Source organism: Macadamia integrifolia, chromosome 2, assembly GCF_013358625.1.
Source record: "Macadamia integrifolia cultivar HAES 741 chromosome 2, SCU_Mint_v3, whole genome shotgun sequence".
NCBI classification, from domain to species: Eukaryota; Viridiplantae; Streptophyta; class Magnoliopsida; order Proteales; family Proteaceae; genus Macadamia; species Macadamia integrifolia.
Genome location: NC_056558.1, coordinates 14,445,056 through 14,462,517, shown reverse-complemented (window position 1 = coordinate 14,462,517; position 17,462 = coordinate 14,445,056). Strand labels below are relative to the sequence as shown.

Below are 17,462 nucleotides of genomic sequence, written 5' to 3'. Positions count from 1 at the left end.
GAAATAAGACTTAAATTAATCATCTTTATTTCTTATCATTCTTGCCTATATATATTGTCAGGGGTGCAAGTTTGGCCTTGTTGGCTTGAGCCTACCTTAGCCTACCCTTAATCCAAACAGCGTTTTGCGCTAGATTTCTGATCCCAAAGACAAGTTAGGACTGAAAATCTTTGGTCTTGAGTCAACGTCAAGCCAGAATTAGGGTTGAGGCCTTGGGCTGAGCCCGACACTGATTTTAGATAATGACTTGTAGAAACCTTCTGTATTTAATTAGGTACTTCCTCACAACAAAGATATTCTAACTCTCCTCTGGTCTCTCCCAATCTTCACTCTTAACCCATTTATTACTCAATAGTTTTTTTTTTTTTTTTTCCTAATAGAATTATAATACTCAATAGTTACATACTTCAATGATCAATCACATGTTAGATCTTTTATCACTCTCACTCCATTTCAGCTTAGTTAAGGAATTTTCGATAGATATTGTAGGAAAAAATAAGGTGAGCCCAGCCCAGCCCAGCCCAGCCTGAGGGTGGGGAGTTAGGGTTGGATTTTTTGGCCCTAAGTTAGGGCCAGGCTGGATTTGGGCCTAATTATGGAACTTAGAGTAGAACTAGGGTTTTCAAAAGCCAGCCCAACCCAACCCTACATATCGTACTGAAAACAAAGGCTTCAGTTTAATAAGAGAGTCCATTTTTCTTTCCTTAATAAAAAAATTGAGTTTAAAAGGTAGGTTTAGTATTTGGTAAACAACATTGCCATCATTGCTACCAGTTAGATGCAATACCTAAATCCAATGCAACATTTGGCATGGTTTGCCCAAAATTTGGAAGCCTCAGAAGGTTTCTCTCACAAAGAAAGGATTGCATATCTTGTTTGATTTCACTTATATATAGTGTGTGGAGTGGAGAATTCAAAAAAATTAGATAAAAAAAATTCAATGATTTTTTATGAATTCGAACCATCTTGTTTAGAATCCCCAAGTACACTAAGTTTGAACTAAAGACTCACATACAAGAAAGCATATGAGAAAATTTTTAATTGAACAAAAATAACTTTCATATGTTCACTATAACAAACCCCCACCCCCACGCCCACCCAAAAAAAAAAAAAAAAATATGAGAACTTTAACATCTTGGGTTGGCTTGGGCCTTACAGCACAGCCAAGTTGCACCCCCTATTGACATGGATAAATTCAACCAAATTTTCTAAATAAAGATCTACTTACTTAGAGCCCAAGAGAGAGCTGGCATAAGAAACGATTTCGAGAAAAGCAATTTGTTAGGAGCCAACTAAGAAGCTTGAGTGGGAATCTCACCAAGGCTCAATAAGTCAAGCTAGAAGACTTGTATACAACCATTCTGCTTTAACAGACTCTTAATCTAGATTCCCTAGCCATTAAGTCATTATAACTCCACGTGAACAAGTCTATTCTTTCATGTCTGGGAACCTTTTTCTCCTGCCTCTTTTATCAGTTTCTACGTGAATTCATTATCTATTCTATAATTGATTGGTTGATCTTTGATTCTTTTAGTGACAACTTGTTATAGATCAGTAGTAGTAGGTCTTGGCTGGTCTCCATTACATACTGTGTGAGAGGTTTGAGAGATATTGAACGTGCATGAGCAGTTCCTTCAAAGTCAAGAAATTCAAACAGAAAAGAGGGGGGGGGGTTCATGGAAGATTCAAATAATCAACTCACAAGTCCTTAAGAAAGTAATAAAAATATTAGAAAATATTAAATAAATTTGGAAAAAAAAATCATAATTATCCAATAGAATAAGTCAATTACGTGCCAACTTAATGTCATTAAATTTTTACAAAAATTAATAAGAAATAATAGTCAAAATATTCTTTATTCTTCAATTAATGAAATTATGATAAAAATAGTAACATAAATAATGATATATTCAACATGGTTATTATATATGGTTATTATAAAATAGTGGAGAATTTTATTATGATTTTAAAGACAAATGATACAAATATTTATCAAGGAGCATGTCAAGTGGAGCTGAGATATAGGGCTGAAATTTTTGTAGAGTTTCAGATCCAATGATCTTTCACTCAATGTCATTTTTCAACCTAAACAGAGTCAACCATTCAGCAAATAAAGCTTTGAAATTCCAAAGAAAAAAAAATCAATGGCTGAAAATTGAAGGTAAATATGCCAATAAATGAGAGGGTAATTATACACATGATTGAGTTTCAGTCTAAGATTTTAGCTATGGTAATACATACTATTTCCTAAATATCCAATAGTTGAATCTGTCACATCAACTTCTTACATAGCACAACTCTATTTGGTATGATTTTTTTTTATAAAACTAAATATAAGAAATAAATATTTTGTAAAATATGCAATAATATGGATAATATAGTCAATAAAAAAATTGACATGATTTTCAGACACACTCGTTAAGGAAAGAATATCCATTATGGGTACAAACATCTGCCATGTGGCCGGTTAAATAGGGTTTAAATTTTCTGGTGAGATAGAAACCAAGGCCCTAGCTGCTCATATGTAAAATTTTAGACCGATCCCAATTTGCCAAGTGGAAAAATAAGAATTGAAAAATCTAAAGATTACCCATAAGGTAGATGGGACTACATCAAAGCTAGGTGTCTACTCTATTCAAACATGGAGTTTATGACATAAAATTGGGATATTCTCTGTGTAACCACGTACGTTGCATTAAGTCTATCAACGTTTTATGTTTATCATACAAAATAAAGGGTAATTATGTATTATAAAAAACAATTATTATAATATCATTTATACCCCTATAATACGAAGAAGACCACTCCTTATTGTACTTAAGAGAGTAAATTCGATATCATCATAGGCTTGGTGTAATCAATTGTATTTACACAGAACACATGACCCATAAAAATTATATGGCCAAATGCAATTGTCTAATTATATCAATCCTCAATTCCATTTTTACCTTAGAAAAAAAATCATAAATTGATGCTTCCTCCATTGTCCAAACTATCTGCCATGTGATAGCGTAGATAGGGCTTAAATTATGTGGATATGTTTTACATTCGTCAATATCAACAATTTAACATTAACGTATCATGTAATTTTGCTTAAAACTTTAATGATCAGATCAACTCTCCACGTGACTTCAATGATGGAACTCATGGAACCTTGCACGCTACGAACCATGGATTTTGTGCTACCATACTGGCACACTCCATCTCGATCCGAGGAACCCTTTCCACGAAAGGGTTTTTGTCTTTTCAATCAAAAGATTCACCACAAAGTTCCGTTACCTCCTTTTCTGTCCTGCCCATTGCCTGCACCAATGCGTTACGAAAGGTTAGTCTTAGACCAGAAGCAGTAAACAATGGCTACTCAAGCAATACGACGCCGCCGCCGCCTTACGGGATAGACCGTAGGCCACCAAATTAGAATCTCTCTATCTATCTTTCAGTAGAACACAAATTGATTCCAATCAGACGTGAAGTATAGATGGGTCTAAGTGAACAGATGAGATTGGGAGAAAGGGAATTGGGTGAAGGAGAGTCAAATTGCATGTGGATTAGTTGGAGTGGTCAACATGTGAAATGTGAACAAAAGAAATTCCAAGAAATCCAAACTGGGAGCCAGGGGAGATTATATAGATTTACTTATTCATTATGAACAATTCATTACGTCCAGTTCACCACAACAATAACTACAGCTTGGAGACCTTTCTTATATCAAGGTTTTGAACCAGTTGAATCGCTCGTTGTCTGCGATCCGAATTTTTACTTACCATCAGGTCAGCTCTCTCTTTCTCTCTCTTGCGATGTGTATGTTATCTTCATTTGCTAATCAAAGGCACTTCTTTGAATTTCTTCAAGTGGGTCCTCTTCATATGCTCCTATTTCATCTCAGCCTCTGAATTCATGTTGTTTGATTTGAACTGGGAAAAGGGGTTTTTTTTTTCATCACATGGTGTCCCTGAAATTACAAATCTTTAGCATGAGAAGCAGAGATTAAGCTAGAGTTCTGACTCTGTTCCTTGAAGAGTTTAGGAAGAGTTGACTTGTGGGATGTCCATGTTAATTTTGAAAATGAGGTGAAATGGAATCTAGAAATGATTTTTCTTGTTTGTTAGTCATTTGAATTGATGGTTTTGGAATTTGGAGACTGGAAGTCATTTGCTTGACAGGGATGTTGCATTTGTAGTGATTTCTGGGCTGCTGTGGAGATAGATCCAGATCTAAATATTGCTGGGTTTGAATAATCCATTTTAAATATGTCTAATTATAACCTCACATGATTGAGTGATCGAGGAATGTGAGGGGTGGTGATACTTCAATACATACTGGATGAAATAGTGTAGTGAGGATAAGATTATGTTATTCAAGAACAAGAAGAGAGGATTCTGAGTAAACTCCATCCAATTCTGGAAGCCATCAATTGCTTTTCTGTCGGCTTCTCTGTTTTATTACTTCTGTTGATTTCTTCCTTGATCATTTGTATATTGAATCCCATGTTATGAAAATGGCATATTTTTTTTCCCCTAAGAAATGGGGGTTGAGGGTCATTCTTGCACAAATGAAGTGGAAATTGTAGTTGTATAAAATCTTGCGCTTTGGAAGTTCTAGTTATATACATTTTTCAAGTACAGTGTAGCCCTGGATTTCCAAACCTAGGTAGGTTAAAGTTAATGATCAGACCACTAATTTAACAAGAATAGTCTCTCCACTTGAACAAAGAACAGTAGTGGCATGGATGACCTTAAGAAATGCTTAAAGTAACAAAAACTAAAATGCAATCAATTGTCTCTGGAGTATCAATTGCTGGACACCGTGGAACTTCTACCATCTGCATTTTGATCAGTTTTGTTCTCTGCTAGCTGTTAAATGCATTCAGCGGGAAGTCATGATTGTCCCCTGGGGGTGGTTTGGAGTGACAAATACAGGAATATGGTGCGTTGCTACAATAACTTCCATGGCGGAGGTATCAGTGATTTAGATAATTTCTTTGGGATAGTGATAAGACTCCTGTAACCAAGCCATATTTGCTTGCTACTTGAACAAAATTTCTTTCTAAAAGAAATGGAGTGGTTAATTCCACGAAAGAAGCCTTTTTTTCATGAGGTACAATTAGTAGTTTCTATATATGTATTATGGAATCAACCATAGTTTAACTCCCTTTGTAGTTGAGGGTATTGAAGACATCCATAATTCTGAGTTTCATGTTACTCCTCCCAAGAGACATGTTAGAGCCGGGCCTTCCCAGTGAGAGTGATTTGAATGACAGTTCTTATTCTTTTTCTGTTTTTTTTCAATGAAACATTTCTTTTTCTGTAAAATAAAATTTCGATCAATTGACACATTGCAGATACTAGGCTTTCTAATTCTGTAAGAGGTTTATCCAACATATTGCAGGTTAAAACTATAATTATTTGAATATGATAGCTTATCAGCCCTGGCAGGTTCCGTTCCTAATAACAAAAGAAAATAAAGTAACAAGAAAAGTGAAAAACATTTGGTTAAAAAATATACTCTTGAGATGGCTACTTAAGTTACCTGGTTTTCTTATGTGGTTAAAAAGCATACAATTATTGTACGATTAGAGAACCATCAATAATGATTACATTAGGACTCAATGTAATCCTTGACAAGCTTAAGAAGAATCATGGTGATTCTAGTCTAATGTTTGATCAGCTAATTGGTCAAAAGCTGAGAGACTATTTTTTTTGGGGGGGGGGGGGGGTGTTGAATCTAACTCTTCCTCCCTTGTGAAAATTATTTTTTGAATATTTGTGTCTGGTAGATTCCCTACACAAAGATCTCATTGGAACATTATTACAGAATTAAGGAAAATAAATTCATCTTTCCTCTTCTGCCAGATATGAAGGTGAAGGAAGTTGATTTACTCTGGGTTATAGATTAAAGGGGCTCAAACAGGGTAAGTTGCTCTTATCTGGAAGCGGTCAGTTCTGTAGGTGATATAACAATGTGGAATGCAGATTGGGTTTTCATGGTAACTGTGGATTACCACAACAGCAGAGACAGTTCCTTATGAGTAGTCACGAATTTATATTACTCAAATGAAGAGTCAGATAGAGAGGAATTATGGACAGAGCCTGGAAACATTTGAACTTAGGAGAGAAGGTGCTTGGGTAGTGGGGGTAATCCTAACACAGTGAATATCTGCATGGAAATAAACAAGAACCAAAGAAAACCAATAAAGAAGTGCCTTGCCAACCGATTCTCCTATGTTCTCAATGGGAATTTGGAGTGGGGCCTTTATTTAGGAGTTATTACAGAGAAATTGAAGAGTCAGTTAAGCTATTCAAGAAGCTACAACCACAAAGAAGATGAAAGATATAGAAAAATGGCAAAAAAGGGATTTTGATTATTAAATCTAACCATGAGTACTTAGTGAATGGCAGGAACGTGGTCCTTGTAGTGCATATGTGGGGATCGCCTTGTCCCTCCACCATGTTTTGTGGTTTTTGTGTAGGAGTTTGTTGAGGAGTGGAATCCATTTGACACAGGAAACTTTGAAGTTATGATACAGGGACATGTGTCTGAAAAGGTCTCAGCACGGCGATGCAGCTAAATTATCTGAGGAAGGGTTCAAAGTGGTAATAATGTTTTACTAACCCTCCTTCACAGCCATATCTGAGTGTCCTACTTCTGGTTCATACCAAAGAAATATTCCATACCCATATCTATGTCATGTTGTGGCTGCTCCAGGTATACATCAAGTGCCTGAGTAAGAGAGGTCCTTGAAGGGTGAACTTTTTTTGCTTGGGTAGTGACCCTTGATTGAAGTTCTTACTGTCAATGACTATAAGGGAAGAGGTTTGATGCTGTCAAACAATGGTACCTAAGATGAGGTGATGAGTGGGTGAACCACCTTTTCATACCATGTAGATGGCCAGGACCATATTTCTCTTTCAGGTGAATTGGGCGACTCCTAGTGCTACTCATCTGTGGTATATAAACTGCCACACTGTTTGGTTTGAGTACAGTGGGTTTGTTTTATTATGGATGACTCCTTGTCATTCTTTAGGGAATTTTGAAGGACCAGAAGAATATTATTTGAAGGCGAAGCCAGAGGTTTGAACAGATTATGTTCAAGCATAAGCTTGTTTCTCATCAACCGTGGGGTATAGTCACAAAGATTTCCCTGGCTTGGGCATATTTCTGGGGATAGCTGAAATAGTAATGACGAAACAATCCTTTCTAGTAGCTTTCTATAAGCATGTAAATAGAGTGGAAGTGGGGACAGACAGAAGACCATATACACGTGACTAGTGCAGATTTTGATATGGTAAATTGGTAATGTGATCCACCTTTGTGCTGATCATGAAAAAGAACTTCCTGGAGTCCCCCTCCCTCTGTGCAAAAAGATTTTTTTTCTTGTTTTAGCATTGTACCACCAACTTGACCATTTGCATTGTAATTTCGGAGTTGATACCCAATGTCATCAAACCACATACTTTCCTACAAAAAGTGGTTCTTCGTAACTGTTATCTCATAATTTAATTATTTTCTAGATATTCCATAACAATCCTTGTTTGAGATATCTAATCTATGCATTCTTTTTTGGTTAATTTGAAACTTCTATTGAAGGCGATTTCTCTTCCCATAATGCGTTCAACATCTAGATTTAACTCTTCATTACTTCCACTTGTACAGGATTATTTCATTACCTAGTTGTAGCTATTCTCTCGGTATGGGAAATACGGAATCAATAGACTATTCATATGATGATGATGAAATTATGCCGCAACCTTCTTCTTATGTTGGGCGTTCTGTGGACCACTACTATCAGAGCACACGACCGCAATCCTCTTACATACCAGATAGTTTCAGCTCTTTGGATAAGGTGGTTGTCATAACTTTCTTGTGGATGTCATTTGCTGATTCCATTTAACAGAAGCTTTTGAAATTTCAACCTAATTAGAACAAAAGTGAAATTAAACACCAACTGGATAATATATGATCTCTGTAACTATGGTTCAACTCCCATAAAAAACATAAATGTTGTATTTTTCCCTTCCACAGTAGACTTTCTTTGTGCGTTCTCTGTCCTGCAAGTCAAGGGCTCCTGTTTTTTATTTAACTAGACTCCAATGATGGACGGGATTAAAAAACATGTTTTCCCTTCAGTTAGACTTTTTATGTGTGGTTCTCTTTGCCTGCGGGTCAAGGCTCTTGCTTTTTATTTATCTAGGCTCCAATGTCCACAGAGATTAAGGATCAAAATGTAGCCAATTGACCATATTGACTGAAACCCAAATATGTACTTTGTGTTGTTGTGAATCAGAGATTTGAGTTTTCCTGTTTAGTGTAGTCTTTCTATTGTTCTGTTGTGGATTGTTTCATGTAATCATTCTAAAAATTAAAAATAAAATTCTCTGGTCAATTTTGATCTCATTTTTAGGAGGGTATGGCCATGTCCAACGGAGGCCTAGGGATGCCCCAATAAGGAGGAGTGACTTGATTACAGTTGAAGGAGCTAAAAGAGCTAAGGGTAAACCTAAAATTAACATAGGAGAAGTAGTGAGAAATGACATGCATTACCTAGGGCTTGTCCCAATTATGGCCTCTAATAAAGCCAATTGGAGGGCAAGGATCGATGTGGCTGAGATTTCCTGCTCTGCTGGGCTGTGCTTATTTCCTTTTACTTTCATACATTCTTTTTTGCATTTAACTTTCCTTTTTTTTTTTTTTTCCTGCTGCTGACCCCATTAAGTTGGGATAAGGCTGAGTTTGTTGTTGTTGTTGTTTAGGAGGTCAATTATTTTCATGCATTCTTTTTTATTTGACTTCCCTTTCTCTGATTTTGTTTTTTCTGCGGACCCCATTAAGTTGGGATAAGGCTGAGTTTGTTGTTGTTGTTTTTCAGGAGGGTAATTATCAAAATATTGGTTTTGAGAAAAATAAATTGAGGCTAGGGAAAACAGAAAACCCAAGCATTAAAAATTTGGAACTATTTCAGATTTTGGATTGTTAAAGAAACTAAGAGACAAGTCAATGAGAAAAATTCTTTCGCTGTGGGACCTCATAGGCTCTACAATTACTATATTGAAATACTAATAAAAATCTCTGGGGGCATGCCCAGAGCTTCGGAGCATCTTCTGTTCCAAAAACCAAAAGCAGATGCAAAATAACCTCGAAGAAGTAATGTTAATATCTCATATTGGAAACAGCCTCATCTGCGAAGCAGGAGGTATGGATGTCTACGCTTGCCACTCCTAGACCCTGCAGCAGCGGGATCCTCGTGCACTGGGTTGCTTTTTTTTTTTTTTTTTTTTTTTTTAAGGGGAATAATACAGAGGGTAGAATAGTCAACTGAAATGATCAATGCAAAAGAATGCAGCTCAACTCAACTCAATCATGTCTCATCCCAACTAAATCCGGTCCACTTTACGAATCCTATTTCTCCATGCAAAATAATATAAGAAGAAAAATAATTTCATTTAGATCTTTTTTTCCTTCGAAAATGTCCATAAAATTTCCCATTTTCCTTTTTTCTTTTCTGTTCAAATGAACTCTTTTAGTGATTATATGATTTTATTTTAGCTTTTAACAGTCATGAATTTAGTAGCTAGGCTGCATGTGTTAATTCTGATACTCATATTTTCAGGTTATTTCTGCATTAAGAGAAGCTGGTCTCGAGTCATCAAATTTAATCCTTGGTATTGACTTTACGAAGAGCAATGAGTGGACAGGTGATCTGATCAGTTTCCGATAGATTTAATAATATTCTGATTCAAAATTTTCTGCTACTGGAAATATGACATCAACCTTTACTGATTGTAGGCAAGTATTCATTCAATAGGAGAAGCCTCCATGCAACTACTGGTAGCGCACCTAATCCATATGAGCAAGCTATATCTATAATTGGCCGCACATTGTCTCCTTTTGATGAGGATAATTTGATACCTTGTTTTGGATTTGGTGATGGTTGGTACTCTTTCACCATAATGCCTAAAACATATTATTTTACAAACTTCCTTTAACTAGTTATCTGATTTTATTTCTTTTCCTTTTTAGCATCAACACATGATAAGTGTGTTTTCAGCTTCTTTCCTGATCACCGATCTTGTAATGGTTTCGAGGAGGCTCTTGCAAGATATAAAGAGATTGTTCCTTGCATAAAATTGTCAGGTTTGTAAGAATTTCACCTTTCATTTTCTGTCAACTCCATGTACAGTCAATGAAAAGAAGTTACCCTTGTGGTATAAAGATTTATTCCTAGAAAGTCCTAAAACTAAACTAAAATAAAAAAAAAAATTAAGAATCCAAGTTAGATCCTGATCCCAGAATATGTCAAATCAATTTAGGCATGTTGTTTCCTATTTTTTACTTCAGTCAGAATTCAGAAGTATTCCCTATATATTCTTCAATATTTATGAGATATTTGTTTTAAGATCAGGGTTTAGTGGAATTGACAGTTCCACTGGACATGGTGGAATGGGCAGGCAGATGTGCTACGTGGCAGCATGCACACCTCAATGTGTTGTGCAGGTAGATCCCAGCCTCTTCTACTCATATCAGTGTGTCCAGTTCCAGCCCAATTGGACTTTCCCGTATTGGGGAGCAAATGTCTAAAAAAGTATACTTCTGAAAATAAATTGGACCCTCGAAAATACAAGGGAATGGTAAAATTCATGGTGGGTCACATGATTGAAGTGACTGAAATATAACATATGACCGATACAGAAAGTCCTTTACCTTTCCGAGTTTTTTTTTATTAAAGTTTTGAAACAGGGCCAGAGTGTCCAATTGAACCGAGTTTAACCAAAACTGGCCACTAATCCAGTTCCAATTTCCCAGTTTCATTCCCAGTTTTGATGAAATCAGGCAGGTGAGAACGTAGAAATCACCACCCCCAACAAAACAAAAGGAAAAGAACCAGACCTTGAAACCTTTTCCTTTCACTTGTCATGTGAACACGTTATATGGCTATTTATATAATCTTCCCCTTAATGCAATATTATTTTCCCTTTTGTAATTTTTAGGCTCTTGCATGGTTTCAATTCTTCGGTAGTGGCTATATCCTTGTATGCACTTTGCGTACATTACTTTTGATCAGTTTCCATATCAAAATTATTCTAATATGAAATATTTTCGTAAGTTTCAGTCAAGAATTATCCTTAATCCTTTGAAAATTATGTCTCTACTTCCGGTTGTTCAAGTTGTGTGTATCGGAATCTTCTTAGATAATTGGATTCTGTTGAAATAATTGATTCACATTAAAAGGTCAAACCTCCAAGTAGTTGGTTGACAATATTTATGGCGGCAAAGTTACTACAAGGATTTAAAACTTGGGATACAGGATGGGTTGAGACTCTGCCGATCTCAATCCAGCACCAAGCTGACTCAGCGAACTGCAATTGATTCTGGCTGAGGTTGGCAGAAACTACTCAGCCAATTTCTTGGGATTGGTTTCATATCAGTGGATTGTGCTCCACCAATATCGAGACTCAAGAGTACCAGGCCAATCCGCCGAATTGAGGCCAATACTTGGAACCATGAGTTGGTAACAGCATTATGGTGATATCCTTGGACTCCTGAGCGTTACCACTAAAGTGTTTTAAAAAAATGATCTAGGCTTGATCTTACAGGTGTTCTTGAAATCTATAGATATAATGGACCTCTAAAATGGAGTTTGAAGCTATAGTACAGGATCTTAAAAGTTTTCCCTGTTAAATATTGGGTCCACTATCAGTAAAAGGTAATTCTTATTGTGGAAAGAGGAGGTTATCCTTTTTACCACTTCAGGAATTTGGTTAGAGTTTAGCTGATCATCACTGCAAGTCTGCACCTTATGCACCTGAATGTGTTGCAGCATGCTTAGTCAAAAGTGGTCTAAGCAACCAGTGTTACATGGACTGATTCCTGATGAAGCGAGATTCCAAGTCACGTCCCAAGTTGAACTTCTTTGTTCTTGTTACATCTGTCTGACATTTGTTGTTTTAAGTCAACAGAAATTTACCATTCCATCCCACCATTTTACTGTTCAAAGTGAAGTCTCTTCAATTTACCTATAAAAAAACAGTCTCTTCAACTTGAATAAAAGTCAATACTTTAGTGCCAAAATATTGAGCAAAGTAAGAATATCTGGAGGAATTATCGATTGAAACTTCTCCTTCCGGACATTGGTTTTCATAGAATTTATACAGAGAGTGCATCATATTTGGAAGGTAGACATATGGGACTACGTCGACATCAATACTTTGTTCCTACATTTTGATATAACCATATAGTGAATGGTGAACGGAATTTGTGTATGCTCACTTGATTCTTCAACTATCTACATATCAAGTAAGCTAAGCTATATAATTCAATTTATGAATATCTCTATTCACATTACTCTTCAACACTCTCTCTCTCTCTCTCTCTCTCTCTCTCAAAGCAGACATCATGGACACAGTTACAGGTTCATAACCAAAACGTTCCATACAAAATTCAAGAGTCTTCCATGTGACAGTTCAGGTGCCAGGCCAAAGGGTCTAGGATCTCATTGTTTGCACATAGTCCCTTCCTAATTTAGAACCATATCCTAAAATTGCCTTCTCTATGGGATTTTCCTTTCCAACAACAACAACGACAGCCTTTTCCCAACATTAATGGGGTCAGCTATATGGATCCGCCAACGTATAAGATAAAAGGAAAAAAGAAAAAAAAAAGGGGAAAAGACAAAGAAAATAAACAAAGCAATGCAACACCTCTGGGACATCCACCTAAAACTCGGTCGGCAACATGGATCTTTGCCCTCCAAATAACTCTATTTGAAGTCATACAGGGATCCAGACCTAGCCTTTGCATGTCTTTCCATACCAACTCATCAATTGTCATTTTAGGTCTACCGCTAGTTCTTCTAGCTCCTTCCAACTGGATCAGACCACTCCTCCTTACTGGAGCATCCCAAGGGCTCCGATAAACATGGATATACCACCTTAAGCGGCATTCTCGGAGCTTGTCCCGAATCGGGGCCACTCCTATTTCAGCTCTTACACTGTCATTCCTCACTCTATCTCTCCTAGTTTTGATCCATCTCAACATCCTCATATCTGCTAACTCAACTTATCTATGTTATGCTTCTTGACTTTCCAACACTCCGCCCCATACAACATAGCTAGTCTTACAAAAGTCCTACAGAATTTCCATTTAAGCTTTAGAAGAATACGTCGATCACACAACACTCCAAATGCACCTCTCCTCTTCATCCATCCTACTTTAATTCTGTGAGAAACATTAACATCTATCTCACTTTCCTTGTTTATGGTTGACCCTAAATATCTAAAACAGTCACTTTGTGGAATCTCTCTCTTCCTTTCCTTTTAATGAAATTAAGTTAATGATAATAGGCACATTGTAACTTTGTGTAGACATTGTACTAGAGGGGTATTGTCATGTTTCCTCTTTTTCTCCTTTGTTTCCATTAGCTTCTTCTTCCTAAACGAATGGCTTTGGAGTGGGCGGACTCCATTCAAGAAGACAAGTCTGTTATATATCTTAACTATCAAATCAAGAAGTTAACAGTTGCAGACAGCTGTCAATGACTGTATGATATGATACTACCACTGTATGTTCAAGCCATACATTTATTAGGGAGCTTACCAAATATGAATAACTTTGATGCCGCAGACTGGTTAATATTGAATCTGGACTCAATAGCCCAAATTCTTTTTCTTTAATTCATGTTGATGAAAATCATGCATAATTGGCATCCCAATTCAGGGTCATATCCAAGAAAAACAGATCCAGGTTAAGGCAGATTGTTATTTTTTATCTTCTATTTTTTTTTCTCTTCCTCTTCTTTTGAAGCTTTATCATAGAATTATAAATTTGAACTGTCAAATCACATAATTTGAATCTTTTCAGTAGATGCAATATATTGACATAAACTTTATCCTCTTGTACATTGGCTTGCATACAGGTCCAACCTCTTTTGCACCAATTATTGATGCATCAATTGATATAGTGGAGAGAAGCAATGGGCAATATCACGTCCTAGTCATCATTGCTGATGGACAGGTTCATAATATTTCTTTTGTGGCAAGGATTTCTTGTCTCCTCTTTCCATTCTTTGCCATGGATTTATTTTTCTATCCCCATCTACATTTATAGGTCACGAGGAGTGATGATTTGCCACCTGGAAGATTTAGTCCACAGGAACAAGCAACTATAAATTCTATAGTTGAAGCTAGGTAAAAGTATTGAGGATCTGGACCACTCAATTTAAAATATGTTATTCTTGATGACTTATACTGACTAGTGGAGCTTTATTATATTTAGCCATTATCCTCTCTCAATTATTTTGGTTGGTGTGGGCGATGGACCATGGGATGCTATGCAACAATTTGATGATAACATTCCTCAACGGTCATTTGATAACTTCCAGGTACTTAATCACTTGTTGACAACAGCTCTGGTTCACATTTTAACGGGTGTCCGATTTTTATTTTTTATTTTTTTCTTCAATTTAAGAGCTGTATGATCTTTCTAACATCCTTTACATTTAATCTAACGATAAGTTCACTTCAGTAAGGCCCAATGTTTTCTTTTTAATTTGGTTCTTTAAAGTGTTGATTTATCATTACTGAATGTTTATAATCTAACAAACATTTACTAATCAAAAAGTAAATAAATAAGAAACATGTTATATGTGAAAGAATCTGGAGATCATGTATCATCCTCTATGGGCATCATACTGACTTAATACGATCATTATTTGGTACCCTTTTTCTCTCCCTCATTCTGAAAAATGCTTATTTTGATTTATTGTTCAAATTGATACTTGGGATACTTAAAAAAACTGTGAGATAAAGCACTGTAACATCTAGTATAGAAACTTAAATTCACTGTTGATACAGAATTGGGACTCTTTGCTCTATTGTCCTTTTATATAGGTTGAAACTCAAAAGCAGTGAAGAGAAGAGAACTCTTAATATAGTTCGCTATGGACACACTAATTTACAAGTGCTCATTGGAATATAGCCTCTATTGTCATCTTCTTTTAATTAGTTTTGAGACAGTCATTTCAATATACAACAACAACAACTCGGCCTTTTCCCAGCAATCATTTCAATATGTAAATCAAAATTTATGTTACAAAAGTGTAAGCTATTTTGTGTAGAAGTAGGGAATTTAATGATTGGCATGTGCAACGGATTGTGTTTATCAGTATGAACACTAAGTTCTGAAAATTGGTCAAAGATACAGTGCGTTGATTATAAATTGTTCGTTTAAACAGAACACTTATTATCCTCCTTTGGACTTGGTTATATGCAAAAGGCACCAAAATGAAGCTCCAAATCTTTGAATCCATTATCTATATGTACTCTCTATCTCCAGTTCAGCTGGTTCAGCTGCTAATCTTGTTCCCTACATCTACTATATCTATGGCCATATCTTCTTTCATAACCTTTGCCCTTTCTGCTTACTTCCTAAAACAAATCATTCTATTCTTTCCCTTGGTCCTTTTAAACCAAAATTCTTTCAATGTATTGACGACTCACACTCTAATGACCAGTTTAGATTGAACTACAAATACCACTTTATTAGGAGCTAGGATCATTTCACATTGATAGTCATTCTCATTATTAACCAGTATGCCAATAATGCTGGACATTTCTCATATGAGATATTTTCACAGGAAAAAGGTGTGTTTGCTTCATCTGAGTCTATTATTGTTTCCAAGAACCAATCAGAACCCATAGGGCAGGTTTTCTGCTTAATAAGAGTGGACTGTTGCATTTTCTCCTCATGTTGTTTAATCACCTGAGCTTGTCCCTGTGCAGTTTGTAAACTTCACAAAGATCATGTCTGAGAACAAGGAAATGTCGAAGAAAGAAACAGCCTTTGCACTTGCAGCTCTCATGGAAATTCCATTTCAGTATAAAGCCACACAAAAACTCAGGATTGTGGAGTAAGCTAGTAGTCCTGTGAAATAGTTATTGGCTATAGAGTGTTACTTTCTGAAATTTTCATTGGGGATTACTGAGCCCTGAATTAACCTAATCATGCAGAAGTGGAAGAAGAGGGCCACGTACACAACCACTTCCCCCTCCACGTGAAGTGATCGAGCATGATAATGCAGTTAGAACATACCCACACATGACAAGTTCCCAGTCAGTTGAGCATGCATCCCTCATGGACCAGGTAATATTTTTATCACCAGCAGTGCAATTTTGTGTCCAGTATGCATATGGTGTTGTGGAAAAATAATAGTAATTTCTGGCTTCCCTGCAGACCTGCCCCATATGCTTGACAAACCCAAAGGACATGGCATTTGGATGTGGTCATCTGGTAAGCAATCTTAGCTTATTGCATGTTAATATGAAAGTATAATCTGTGATACAGATATTGGTATGTAAATAATGTGGAATGTGAGGTCAATTGATAACTTCATCGAGGCATTTCAGTTGATGATGTTCACACACACACACATACACACAGATGGACCTGTTAAATATTGGTATGTGATGTATGCATCTGAGATCCTTGAAGATGAACATATTCCTGCCACAGCAATTAATCTCATATGCTCTCTCTTTCTTTTAATCAGACATGCAAGGACTGTGGCATAAGCTTATCATTGTGCCCTTTGTGCCGTGAGCCAATAATGACCCGCGTGAGACTCTATTCCTGATAAAATTCTCTTTAGCTGCTGCACGCTTGGAAGCTTGTTGCTGAATTGGAAAAAAAAAAAGTATTGTATTATTCTTCTATTCCTCTTCACTTAATCTATTACTGTACAGTATCTGGCAAAGGTATTTGAAGTTTGGTTTTAGATTTGTATCTTTATTTTTGGATTCAATTGATGACCTCATCAATAAATTGTATTATTTTTTTTTCCCCCGTCTCCCTCATATGAGCAGATAATTATTGATGTATATTACTGTTTGATCAGCTTTTAAAATTTTTCCTTCTTGAAGGTGATTAGAAACCAATCCCATCCTTCCCCTCATTACCAAGTTTGTGTATCAATTTTAAGTAGCAGGAAACTTTCCTACAAGAACTATCAACCATTAATATTTTACTTTCCAAGGCAACAGCCATGAGAAGATTTTCAATCAAACCTTAATAGAGGAAATAATTTCGCAGCCTTGAGTTCCATTGAAGAAAAAATGTTCACAACTTTCACCCTAAAGCAAACATTCAAACAATACAAATAACTCTAACTATTATAGTAAACAAAGAGGAGAACATCCTAAGAAGCAAATAATCCAAAAAAATTCAATTATTTGTCATGATAAAAAGTTAGGGTAAAAAAATCAGGGCAAGTTCAGGGCGGGCCAAAAACATCAACCCTTACCCGCCCTGACCTTGCCTCAAGGTCGGACGGGCCCTTAGGGCCATACAGTAGCAAGAACGCCGTTTTCTTTTTTTAAATATATAATGGAGGTTCTTATCCCCTAAGATGGGACTATAAAATGGCTACATAGTAATCTTAGAATCTACTTAAATTCTAGAATAGCCCTTGTAGC

The 17,462-nt window shown here is 36.2% G+C and overlaps 1 protein-coding gene across 1 annotated transcript; it reads left to right on the top strand.

Annotated features, from left to right (window-relative positions):
* The first annotated feature begins 3,520 nt into the window (after window positions 1–3,520).
* Window positions 3,521–16,925, top strand: LOC122093763 (E3 ubiquitin-protein ligase RGLG3). The gene is made up of 12 exons (XM_042664238.1): window positions 3,521–3,770; window positions 7,654–7,843; window positions 9,608–9,692; window positions 9,784–9,927; window positions 10,018–10,131; window positions 13,910–14,007; window positions 14,101–14,180; window positions 14,269–14,374; window positions 15,774–15,901; window positions 16,002–16,134; window positions 16,225–16,281; window positions 16,541–16,925. Exons 2-12 carry the CDS (start codon window positions 7,691–7,693, stop codon window positions 16,622–16,624), a joined length of 1,182 nt encoding a protein of 393 aa, XP_042520172.1. The 5' UTR covers window positions 3,521–3,770; window positions 7,654–7,690; the 3' UTR covers window positions 16,625–16,925.
* Window positions 16,926–17,462: the final 537 nt, after the last annotated feature.

What these genes read in the sequence shown, in the direction of transcription:
- LOC122093763 (XM_042664238.1), top strand. Translation starts at nt 7,691, where the DNA reads ATGGGAAATACGGAATCAATAGACTATTCATATGATGATGATGAAATT. An exon ending in GGTCATTTGATAACTTCCAG is followed by an intron (nt 14,375 to 15,773) that starts GTACTTAATCAC and finishes GTCCCTGTGCAG; the next exon opens with TTTGTAAACTTCACAAAGAT. An exon ending in CATTTGGATGTGGTCATCTG is followed by an intron (nt 16,282 to 16,540) that starts GTAAGCAATCTT and finishes TCTTTTAATCAG; the next exon opens with ACATGCAAGGACTGTGGCAT.